At 43.2% G+C, this 12,015-nt stretch overlaps 1 protein-coding gene across 2 annotated transcripts in view; it reads right to left on the bottom strand.

The window, feature by feature from the left end:
- The window catches only part of ARHGEF28 (Rho guanine nucleotide exchange factor 28), a 309,778-nt gene that overhangs the window by 41,292 nt on the left and 256,471 nt on the right, over positions 1-12,015 (bottom strand). For both annotated transcript variants that reach the window (XM_025389056.1, XM_025389057.1), the window contains 4 exons: positions 8,923-9,101; positions 7,866-7,957; positions 6,558-6,740; positions 3,010-3,141 (listed from right to left, as the gene is read on the bottom strand). In XM_025389056.1, the coding sequence (XP_025244841.1) occupies positions 3,010-3,141; positions 6,558-6,740; positions 7,866-7,957; positions 8,923-9,101 (586 nt within the window). The remainder of the gene's footprint in view (positions 1-3,009; positions 3,142-6,557; positions 6,741-7,865; positions 7,958-8,922; positions 9,102-12,015) is intronic.

Below are 12,015 nucleotides of genomic sequence, written 5' to 3'. Positions count from 1 at the left end.
GTCAAACATCAGCCAGCCGATCGGGTTCTCCTGTACACGGCCGACACATATTTCAAAATAAGAAACATCACAAAATACTACCTATTGAGTATTCTTAGACGAGGTGCTTGGATGAGCGCAGAGCAATGCACGTGGTCCCTGCCCGCATGGGGCTTACAGGCTAACAGACAGCAACTGACGAAGGGCACAACGTATCACCATCTTTGCGCTTTTCTTTCTTGTGCTGAAGTGTTCGTGTGTTGTTTGTGGTACAGAAGTTAGACTCTACATCTCACTCTCACTTAATAGGAAAAAGCCTCCTGGGAAGGGTGAAATTTAAAACAGGTGCTGTAGAACAAAGCAAGGTCTCTTGGCAGACCCAAGTCTGTAAAAAGTCTCCCTTGTGGCCAGTGCAAGAGCAGCAGACGATTAACAAGGGTTAGGAGGAAGGAGGAGTCCGAAGGAGGAGGGAAACGTCTTTCTAGGAAGGCAGAGATGGCTCATACTTCACAGTCTCATAGTCATACAAACCAAGAACCTGTCCCTATCTCTGAATAACTTATTTTTTAACAATTTTTAAATGTGTTGTTTTTCTCACATTTCTTATTTATGCTTTAAATTTACAAATACTATGTATTTAACCTATGAAAACACAGAAACTAGTCCAGAAATATTTTTAAATACCAAATACAGATTTCACTTCATCCATTAAATCTCTGTTGGCAGGATTTTATTTATTTCTTTACCCATGTGAACTCAGTTAAAACTTAAACTGTGCCCACCTTGCACTGATTAAAACTAGAATTTTCAAAGCCCAAAACACAGTGTTTTATTAGAACCATATCCAATCTTGACCCTGACAAAATCGATATTCACTTTGTGACACTGTTTGTATAATTTTTTATTGTGTCATCTGGGAACTTTATTTCCAATACAGGAAATGTTTTTCTTTAAATTAATAAAAATACTTATGTCTTTGGAAAATGAGAGTCCTCTAGGATTTCAAAGGCCTCTTCTAATACAAAGACATTTTTGTCTAAATAGAAATGGCTTCAGATGAGATCAGCTGAAAACAAGTCCATTTTGTTCAAGTTGATCAGCACTTACTCACTTAGTGAGGGGACATTTCATAGGTTTCTCTGTCATTTGAAAAATGGTTCTACTATTGGGTGCTATTCCTAACTCTTAAAGAGTGGCCAAAGGCATCACTAAAGAATTCACCATTCTGTTTCTCACTCCCTCATAGAAATTAGGAAAATCAAATGGGAAAGAAGCTGATGACAAGGCAGAAAAATAAAACACAGATCAGGTCCCTGTCCCTGTATCCAGTTTCAGGGGGGCTAGAGGGTCTCCAGTGGACAGAACTTTCCTAGAAGTAGAAGATATTCATCATATATACTGAAGACTGAAAATAGAGCGGTCTGCTTGGCTTATAACCTCAGGCTGACGTAAGCCTGATGCAGAAGAGCCCAGTCCTCCAAGTCACTCGCAGAACCTACCCATTCCATCACAGTTGTAGACCTTCATTTAGGAATAGCCTTGCGCCTTGAACAACTTTATAAAGAGAATCAAACTCTCATAGCACCATGTTCCAGTCTGACCCGGAACTGAAGAGGCCTTGGGGTACAGGACCCCACTAGCCTGCTTCAGTACTTCCTCTGCCTGAATCCCAATATCAGACCCCTCTAAAGAGCCTCTCAATGGTTCTGGCAAATGCCACCACGTGTGTCCCATTTGAAACTCTCCCCAGTCAGGAGAGATGTGGATACACACAAGGAGACCTTCACTGCCTGGCCTGAAGGGAGGGAAGGCTCGGCCGCGGGCTCAGGCAGCTGCGGAGCGGAGCCTCTCCAGCTGTCCCTGGGGCGAGGCTGAGAGCAGCAGATCCCTGCATGTATTTTTAGACAGAGCCTCCTCAATGGCATAATGAGGTTCTTCTTTTAAAAGGAAATCACCCAGGGCAGTACAACTCCCCTGATGAATCTGGGCTGTGTCAAAATGAAAAACATATGTGCGCATTCTGAAAATAGAAACCCAGGATTAGATAAAGCAGAACTTGACAGAGGAAGATAATTAGTGGTGCTGGTATTTAAAAAAGGAAAAAAGAAGTATAGAATTAAAAAGCTATACTGCGTCTATATATCTTAATCAAGGGATGTTGTTAAAGAAGTTCTGAGTTCAATTTAACCTTCCAATCTCTAACTATTGAAGACATTTTATCCATTTTATCTTACGCACATAAGACCTTGTGGAAGTAAGGTCGTTACCACCTGCACAGGATGAAAAGTATACTCTTTATGCTTTTATCTTAGAAACCTTTCTGGAACTAAGTAGCCTACAACTATACATGTAACAGGATAGCTAGGTTCTGGGAAATCACCTAAACCAACTCTCTACGTTCTATTTTTTTATATTTAAAATGTATTGAAACAGTGTTTTAATAAATGAATTCTGACATGAACTAAAGTGTAGGATGGCACAGATCAAGAATTTTCTGGCACTTCCGCTTTAACCATACCACTAAACTTGGTGTGTGAGAGACAGAGAGAGAGAGAGAGAGAGAGAGGAGGGAGGCGGAGGGAGCCGTGTGTATATTTCTGGTTTTCTGAGTTGTTTTCTCAGTTGATGCACATGAGATTAGGTTTAAGTGCTTGTTCTGTAATCAACTGCAGGGACTCCCTTTTTAAAAAACCAGAAAAGTTAAAAAGTGCTTTCAAAACTGTATTCAATAAATCATATCAAAAATGAGGCAGGGTAGGTGTTGGGGAAGGTCCAACATTTGGCTGGCAAACAGAGCAGTATAACCCACCAACTCCTCTTTAGATCCTCATACTTGAAACCCCAGTGTCATTATTATATGCATATGATATTCATTTAGGCTAGCATATTTATTCTCAGTGTTTTTCTAATTTAAAAAAATATATCAAGTCCCCTTCAACCAGAGACAGTCATTGCCTTTACTTTATGTGACCACTGTAAGCTCCAGGGGCTGCGCTCGGGCTCATTGCCAAGGCCTGCATTTTCACTTACAGGCAGTCGGCGATCCTGGTACATCATGAGAACTGAGTGTGTCCACCAAGACAGAGTCTCCACAGCTGTCCTCGCGTGATTGACTCACGTCGCCCATCTGTGAGGCCTTCACTGCAACTTGTAGGCTCTCAGCTAAGATAGAGAAAAACAAAAATAAATCTAAAAAACAAAGATAGGTATATATTTAATCTAGACCAGGAGTTGGCAAATTGCATTTGGCCTGTCCCTGTTTTTATATGACCCAGGGGCTAAAAATGATTTTTACATTCTTAAAGGTTGTCAAAACACGGGCATGTGCCTGCGTGCGCACTCACACACACACATGCACACACACCACTGCATCCCAGAGACTGTGACTTACAAAACCCAAAATACTTCATATCTGGCCCTTTATAGGAAAAGTTTGCAGACCTTTAATCTAGACCAATACTTTTAGCATCATTTTACAACAGAGAATTAACTCAATAAAAAACTATAAACCCATTATATAAAAATATCTCAAATGCAACTTTCAGTAAATTGGTAGGCCTAAAAACTTCCTGTCATTCAGTTAGTATAAACATACCAGGCATTAAAATTTTAAAACCTGTTACTCAGAAATATTAGCTATTCCTCAAAAGAGTATTTTCCCTACACTTTTCTTTAGAAATACAGATTCCCAGTCTTTGGCTCTAGACTTACTGGATTTGATTCTCTGGAGGAGAAAACAGGATTTGTATTTTAAACAAGCACCTGTTCTAGGGGCTATTGGGCATTTAACAACTAAGAGGGTAGTTTACAGATTGGAGGAGGAAAGAGACATACATGGCTCACTAGGCTATGCAGAAGCAAGTGTTCAGCACTCATCTCCATCAGCTTTATTAGAGCATCATAAATGCTACTGCAGCGTGGAGGAGGAAGAGCATTCTATTAGCTAGCAGGATTTGGAATATGTTTTTACAGGAGGTGAAAACTGAGCAGGACCCGGAAGGATGGATGGGTTTCAAGAGGCAGAGACAGAAGAAAAGAAAGGAAGGAGGAAAAGCTGTCCAGCAGAGTGAAGTCCCAAGGAGACCATTCAAGGTGCACTACGGAACTGGTTTTTTGTCAGAAGATAACTCCCTCACTCTGATAAGAACTCCTGCTTAATCTTTCAGCTGCAGCTGGTGCTGCACGGTCAGTGACCGAGGGTGGATTATCCAACTGCAGCTAAGGCAGCACCTCCATTGCTCTGGGTTCTAAGCAGCTGGGTCCGCTGCTGCCCTGGCACCTCTGTCACAGTGTACCAGAGGAATGGAAGCAGAGGGGCGTACAACTCAGCGTTAATGAAAGTTTTGGTGGGGGAGAAAGTTAAAGCCACTGGCTGATACTGAGAGTGGGCGATCTATTTGATCAAGGCTTTATCAAAGATAATGAGGGAGGTCACTGCTTCTTGTCAACCCACTTGGAAGTTTCTTTTTGACTTTATTTCTGAAATATATCTTGACTCGGCCTCTTCTCTCTGCTCCCATTGTCAATGGCACTGGTCTAGACTAAGGCTCATCTCAACTTCTGTTATTACTTCCTAATAGGTCTCCAGGCAGATTTGTCTCCTTCTAGTCTCTTGTCCATTCAGCAGCCAGTGAGTTAAGACATAAATAAGATCACGCCACACCCATGATTCAAAGCTTCCAATGCTTTCCATCATGTTTGGAATAACATCCTCTTTTAAAATTATTTAAACATGGCCTACAATGGTCCGATCCCAGCCTGGCTGGCCCACATCACCTCATTTAATGGTGATCCATGCTGACATCTGCCACCCTGGCCTCCTTTCTTTCCTTAAACACGTGAAGCTCACTGCAGCCTCAGGGGCTTTGCACTTCCTTCTCTCTGCCCAAAATGATCCTCCCCAAGCTCTTGAGACAGCTGGCTTCTCATTTCTCAATCCTCATCTCAAAAAGAGGTCTTTAGGCTAATCTCTCTGAAGCAACACCTTCACCTTATCACAATCCCATTATGTTTGGGATAGATAACTATCCGAAGTTCTCTTTTTTCCTTAAGTATTGTCTGTCTTTCATCACTAAAAGTTTTACAAAAGCATCACTGCCTCCCAAGCACCAGCAACAGTACAAGGTAGATGCTCAATGGATATCTGAGAAACAGATAGATGAGGGGTTCTATCAGTGAACCCTACTTCAGACCTCTATGCCCTTCTCAAGACCTCAGTTTCCTCAACTGGGAAATAAAGATGGCTGATTCTAAGATTTCTAAATTCTCTTCCAGAGCTAATATTCTGAGATTCTAAACCAGAGGCTGGCAAACATTTTCTGCAAAGAGCCAGTTAATAGTTTAGGTTTTGTGGACTAAACAGTCTGTCAAAACTGCTCATCTCTGCCACTGTAGGAAAAAGTAGCCACAAGCGACACATAAACAAGCAGATGTGGCTGAGTTCTGGTAAAACTAAACTTACAAAAGCAGGTGGTGGGACGTGTGCAGTCCGTGGTCTGTAATTTACCAGCCCTTCTTCTGTACAACAGCATTTCCTGCCAGTCTCTCAGGAGGTGGCTGGTTTATCTCCGAAGCCCTTTGTCCCACTGTCACTTCCAGACCATTATCTCCACCTCTTCTTCAACTCCTTTCTGCCTTGAAGCTCCTGCCCTCCGGTCATACTGCTCACTACCGTTCCTTGTTGATTTTCCTCTATAGACCTTCAGCCACTCGCCTGCCTTCTCTGAATGAGTCAGCACACGGCACAAGTTCTCCGCATCCCACCAATGCTAATCCTGTCAAAATTCTCAATATTTTCAATTCTATAAACTTAGTCCTTCCATCACCCTGGCCTCTCATCCTCTGGACTTTCTCATCTCCAATGATCGTGCCCTTCACCCGACCTCGGCCACCATCTCCCATTGTTATTACCAACATCTGCACTTCGCCCCCTTAAGTCTATTCATCACACAGCAGTCAGGAGGTACCTTTCAAACCACAAGTCAAGTCCCTGCTCCACTCAAAATTTTCTAATGCTTCCCATCCCACGCAGGATGAAATTCCAAGTCCTCCTCTCCTGCCATGCAACCTGAGACCTAGTGAACCCTGGACTCATAGAACCCTGGACTCATCCCCTGCACTGCTCACTCCACCCTCCCTTCCCTCTGCCTGTGCTGTCGCCCTGCCTGCTCCTCAGGCGAGCCTGGCACTTCCCTGCACCAGGACCTTTGTGCCGGCCATTCCCTATACCTGGAAGACTCTCCCTCAAGATATCACTCGGCTTTCTTCCTTCATGTCCACTTACACATCATTATATCAAAGAGGCCTTCCCTGACCCCCCTATCTAAAACAGAGCCATCCCAATTCCATCACCCTCTCTCCCCCTTATACTGCTTATTTTTCTTCATAGCACTTGATACAATCTGACATATTTATTTCTTTATATTTGGTGTTTCTAGAAATACAAGTTCTAGCTGAGTAAGGACCTTGTCTTGTTCTGCTGTATCCTCAGCACCAAGACCACAGTGCAAGGCACATAGTAGGTGTTCAATAAACATTTTCTGAACGTGTCAACCCAAACTCTTCTCAAAGCGACTTACCTTCTTTCAGTGCTGCTGCCAGTAATGAGGCTGCCTGGGGAGGGTCGCCTGGGTCAGGTTTAATAAGGAGGTGGGGCTCTAGATGGACGTCCTCGAATCCACTCAGTTCTCCAAGTTCAGCATAGATATGCAGCTTCTCCTCCAAATACGCACAAATTTGTTGGTCTTGGTTAGTGAGTATTTCTATGAAATAGTATTTACCAGAGAAGATTATCACTAACATGAATACTACCACTAATGTGAAAGTCCACGAAAAAGATGTAGCTAATTAGCAAGCAGTATGACCTCCAAGAGAAAGCCCAGGCTGATGAGTAGGGTAGATGCAGGTATCAGTCCTGACCATGCTGCTTAGTGACTCTGGCCTCCAGCAAGTGACTTAACTTTCTCAGCTTCCATTGTCTTTTCTGTAAATAAGGTTCCTTTCTCAGTCCCTTAATTTCAGAAAATTTGCAAAGCTATTCTTTGTTTATTCAGGCTGGTTTCTATTAAGACTAAACATTAAGCTTGGGAATGAAAATTGAGGTAGTCCCGTCCATGATGAGTGAACAATACAAATGCCTGGAACGGCACAGGCTTCAGCCAGTTTTGGTCAAAACCAAACATACTGGTTTAAGTTTTTGTTTCTAAACATCCAATTTCTTTGCCCATCTTTGCATGCATCATTGTCCTCAGATTTCAACATATTGCAGAATTCTTAAAGCTCAAAGGGACCTTAACCAGCATTGAATCCAGGAATTCTCAGTCTCCTCTGTGCTTCAAAGTCACCTTGGGAGAGCTGAAAACCCCAAAGTCTACATCCCACCGGCCACAGATTCGTATTCAATTGGTGGAGGGTGAGGCCCAGGTATTCGTATTTTTAAAGACCTCTCAACTGATTCCAATGTCAAACCAGAGTTGAAAATCACTGAGCTAGTCTAATCTCCTTCTTTCACAAACTTGGAAACTGGGGACCAGATCTGTTGGGTTCCTTGTCCAAAGTCGTTGACATGACAGTGTTGAGACCTAAAATTAAACCATGAGACAAGTAACTCCAACATTCCTCTGTACCACACTGCCCACAGCTATTGTTTCATGTGCATTTTTTACATCCATTTTAATCACTAAGGTGGAAGTGAAGAGAATGTCATCTTATTTGAGCATTTCTAGTGTAAGTTTTTGGTTTTCAGTGTTTCTTGGGAGGGTGGTCCAAGTGGGCCTCAGGTGCACAGGATGAATCATGTAGTTATAACCTCCTGTTCATGACACTCAGGCTTTCCCAACACCCAGGAGAACACCACGATCAGGGAGCCAGAAGTGCCTGCACTGTACCTTGACATTGCTGAATTTTGGCCACTCTGGCTTCAGCTTTCCTCTTGTCTTCGTCAGATTCACTTGTCCTTCCCCCTTTTTCTTCAGGACAACTTTAAAAGACAATAGTCAGGAGACACAACTGAAACCAAATGCAAGTATCTGTAGATTCATTGGAAAAACTTGGGAACTTGGCAATGGATTTATTCATAAAGGGAGAAAATTTCAGCATAAAGGGAATGCATCATGCCCCCTGGCCAGAGACTTGTTTTCTTGAGAATACAAAAAATCTTGCATAACATTACATGACTCTCAAAATCAGCGGTGTGGGATGACTCAAATATTCCAGTGAACACAAACACACTCACCACACACACCCATAATGGGAATAAAGTATAAGAATTTTAGGGAATAGAAGTGGGGTGCCAGATCAGATGAGGTGCAGTGGAGGTACAGAAATTGTATATAACTTCAGGATCTAACTAATTAAATTACTGTTGAGAATGATCTCCTCCACCCTTGTGCTCCCAATTATAAAAACTGTCCTTGCACAAGTAATGAGGAATAAATTGACTTAGAATACTTAGATCCACCAATTCAGAAACATTTATTGAATGATTTCTCAGCACTAGGCACACAGAGAAACATAAGACATTGACCCCTGCCCTCGAGGAGCTTCCAATCTAATTATAGAAACACACACATATGTACATAAAAAAGATAATAGCTACAAGGCAGTATATAAGAAGCATTGAGTAAATGCTTTAGTGAGCAGGTGTTAAAGAATTTCAGGCAAGAAAGAGATCACCAGGACTGAAGAGGTCCTCATGGAGGAGGGGAGGCCCGAGCTGCATCAACGCCTGGCAGGGCACACACAGGCAGAGGGAGGTGCGGGCATTACATGCAGGGAGGCGTGGAGGAGAAAGCTGCAGATGGGGGGCTATCGCAGGCAGGTGCAGGGGGCAGGGAGCAGACCATTCTGGCAGAGGCAAAGTTTTCATGCAGGAAGACATGGTTAGAATATTTTCCCCAGTTGAACAACTCTGTTCCATAGATTATGGACAGAAGGAAATGTTACCTTTCTACAGCCTGCTGGATCCGTCTCATCCAGTTATTGCGTTCCTCCTTGGAATTGGTATGAATTTCATACATCTCAGGACCAGCAGACGAAGCACTGATCAGAAACATTCCTCTCTCCTCATTAGCAACTTCTCTAGCAATAAGCTTTTGAAGGGAAATAACTGATGGCTTCTGATCCTACATAAAATAGGAAGGTGCGCAGATGAAACAGCATCCTAGCTAAAGTAAGGCTCTCGTAAAACATGAGCTAAAGGAAGCAACGGTAGTAGGTAAACCTTTCTCCACTTCCAATCTTTTCAAAAGAGCTGTAGACGTTGATACAATCTCCCAAGGAGACGGTATGGAAAAGAGAGGATGGAAAAAGAGGAATTACGGGAATGCTCATCCTTAAGACCTGGTGGTTTAGGCTGGGCATGGCTCCCTCCTATAATACCAGCACTTTGGGAGGCTGAGGCAGGTGAATCACCTGAGGTCAGCAGTTCAAGACCAGCCTGGCCAATGTGGTGAAACCCCGTCTATACTAAAAATACAAAAATTAGCTGGATGTGGTGGTGTGCGCCTGTAGTCCCAGCTGCTTGGGAGGCTGAGGCACGAGAATTGCTTGAACCTTGGAGGTGCAGGTTGCAGTGAGTGCATTCCAGCCTGGGCAATAGAGCAAGACTCTGTCTCAAAAAAAAAAAAAAAAAAAAAAAAAGGAATTGGTTGTTTTAAAAATTGAACTGTTTAAAATACAGAACAATCAGAGAAGAAAAATATCAAAATGCCATAGTCAAGGCAGGAGTTTTTCTAAGACAGCATGAGATAGGAAACTCATGTGTCAAATGTCACAAAGAGATTGAGAAGGATGGAGGCCCTAAAAAGTCCATTTGACTTGCAATATTGTTTCAATGAGGTAACTGAAAAGAAGCCCAGAAACTCAGAAGCCCAGCCCGTGGACTATGAAAGATACGAATAGGTGGTAAGACCTTCGACTCCCCAGGCATAACCAATCCTTTTTGCTACTGTCATGTGGGCCACAGCAACAAAATGCCTACAAGTTCTTGCCTCTTCTCACCTAGCAGATGAGCCCTTGGTGGGCGGGAATGGGTCTCATTCATCTTCATGCGCCTAGCACATAGCCTTGCATAGAGTAGGCACTCAATAAATGTTGGTAGGACTAGTTTCACATAAGTCCACCAGAGGGTAATAGGAAGAAAGTCTAAAATTTGGCATGTACGCCATGATTAAACCACCTCTTCTATCAGCATCTACTGTGATCCTCCAATGTCCCTTTCTAAACACTGGGGATTGAAAGAGGAACAGCACACTGATGATGCCTGGTAGGTAGATGTAGTTGAAAGAATGGTGAAAAGAATGACTTCAGGATGAACAGTTTGGGGGATAACATGAAGAATTCTTCTTTGGTCTGTGGCTTCCACCACTGTTTACAGAGCTGGTTACAGTGTGTGGTTTTGCTTCACCATCATGGACTAAGCGACGCCTTTATCCAGAACAAGCCACAGTCCCCTCACTGCTGACTCCTTGGTGCTGGCTTGTTAGCTTTCCCAGCATCATACAACTTGGCCACATCTGATGCTGTGTGCCATGGTGACCCAGAGTACCTCCTCACCCCATGCTTCTCAGAGTAGCATGAGAGAAAAAAATATGATGAGACAAGACCACTGGTCTATGCGGCCCTGTGCTCAGCCTCTGAAAATGGAAGCAAAAGCAGCCCCATGGCAGAGTTGTTGGAATACTGCCCTCTCTAATTAGGGAGATCCTTGGAGCATTGGTAATCTGGCTTATTCTATTATGGACCTACTCCCAAGACCTTATCTGTTTCCCTGATTCCATGTGCAGTTTTAGCTTCCTCAGCTGACAAAGTAAACAGCCTCTGTATATAAAAAGGCAGAGTAGGTTTACTTGCTTAAGACATGAGCAAGAGTGAAATTATTTGAACTAGTTGGTTAGTGTTGCAGGGGAGGGGAGGTGGCAGGGTAAGATCTTTTCAAAGTGAAGAACAGGTAAGTGCAAGGAAAGTAGCATTCATTCGATCACCATCAGACCAGGGGGCATAGGAACCTGTCCATCGGTATTTATACTAACCACGCACAAACACTGGAGATGAGCAAAAATTCAATTAACTCTCCAGGAATGGAAGTAGCATGTCTGCCTTGGAGGTAGATGTCAAACACTAGTGATGCAAAGGCCTAACCCAGCTTGCAGAGATGTTTTATTTGTGCCACGGCATTTAACAAACAAAGTTTAAAAATAAGTTCTCGGTATTTAAATACTAGGGGATATCACTTTTTAAAACCTTTAGATTTCTGGGTTCTTGGGGAAAGCAGAAGATTAGCAATCCTGGGCCCATATTCCCATTTTAAAACACTGGCTATAGCCCAATAATCCCTGCCATCTTTGAGACAGGGCACAGACTCACTTTTCACTACAGTCCCTACAACTTTCTATTGTCTCCTCGCTTCTGACCCTGTCATGTTCACTCAATCACACTTCTGCCCAATCCCTACAGGCATTAGGAGTTGAAGACCTCTCATATAGGAGAAGAGGAAAGGAACTGCTACGCTTAGCTGTATTGTTACACCATATCCATTCTGTGCTGATTCTACTATTCAAGGATTCCATTGCGATAAAGACATTTTATTTATTTATTTTATTTTATTTTTATCTTTTGAGATGGAGTCTCACTCTGTCGCCCAGGCTGGAGTGCAGTGGCGCGATCTTGGCTCACTGCAAGCTCCGCCTCCTGGGTTCACGCCATTCTCCTGCCTCAGCCTCCCGAGTAGCTGGGACTACAGGTGCCTGCCACCAAGCCTGGCTAATTTTTTGTATTTTTAGTAGAACGGGGTTTCACTGTGTTAGCCAGGATGGTCTCGATCTCCTGACCTCGTGATCCACCCGCCTCGGCCTCCCAAAGTGCTGGGATTACAGGTGTGAGCCACCGCACCCGGCCATGATACAGAGATTTTGAGACTGCTTCCTATTTGGAACTTCAGCTTGCAAGTCCACATGTTCACTATGTCTTGGTTGTTTGCTCCTTTTGAATTTGCCTTCTTTGATGTTCAAGAGATTCCTCCTAGACTCAGTATTCTAA

Source organism: Theropithecus gelada, chromosome 6, assembly GCF_003255815.1.
Source record: "Theropithecus gelada isolate Dixy chromosome 6, Tgel_1.0, whole genome shotgun sequence".
NCBI classification, from domain to species: domain Eukaryota; kingdom Metazoa; phylum Chordata; class Mammalia; order Primates; family Cercopithecidae; genus Theropithecus; species Theropithecus gelada.
Note: the sequence above shows the minus strand (reverse complement) of the source record. Positions and strands in the feature narration are given on the sequence as shown.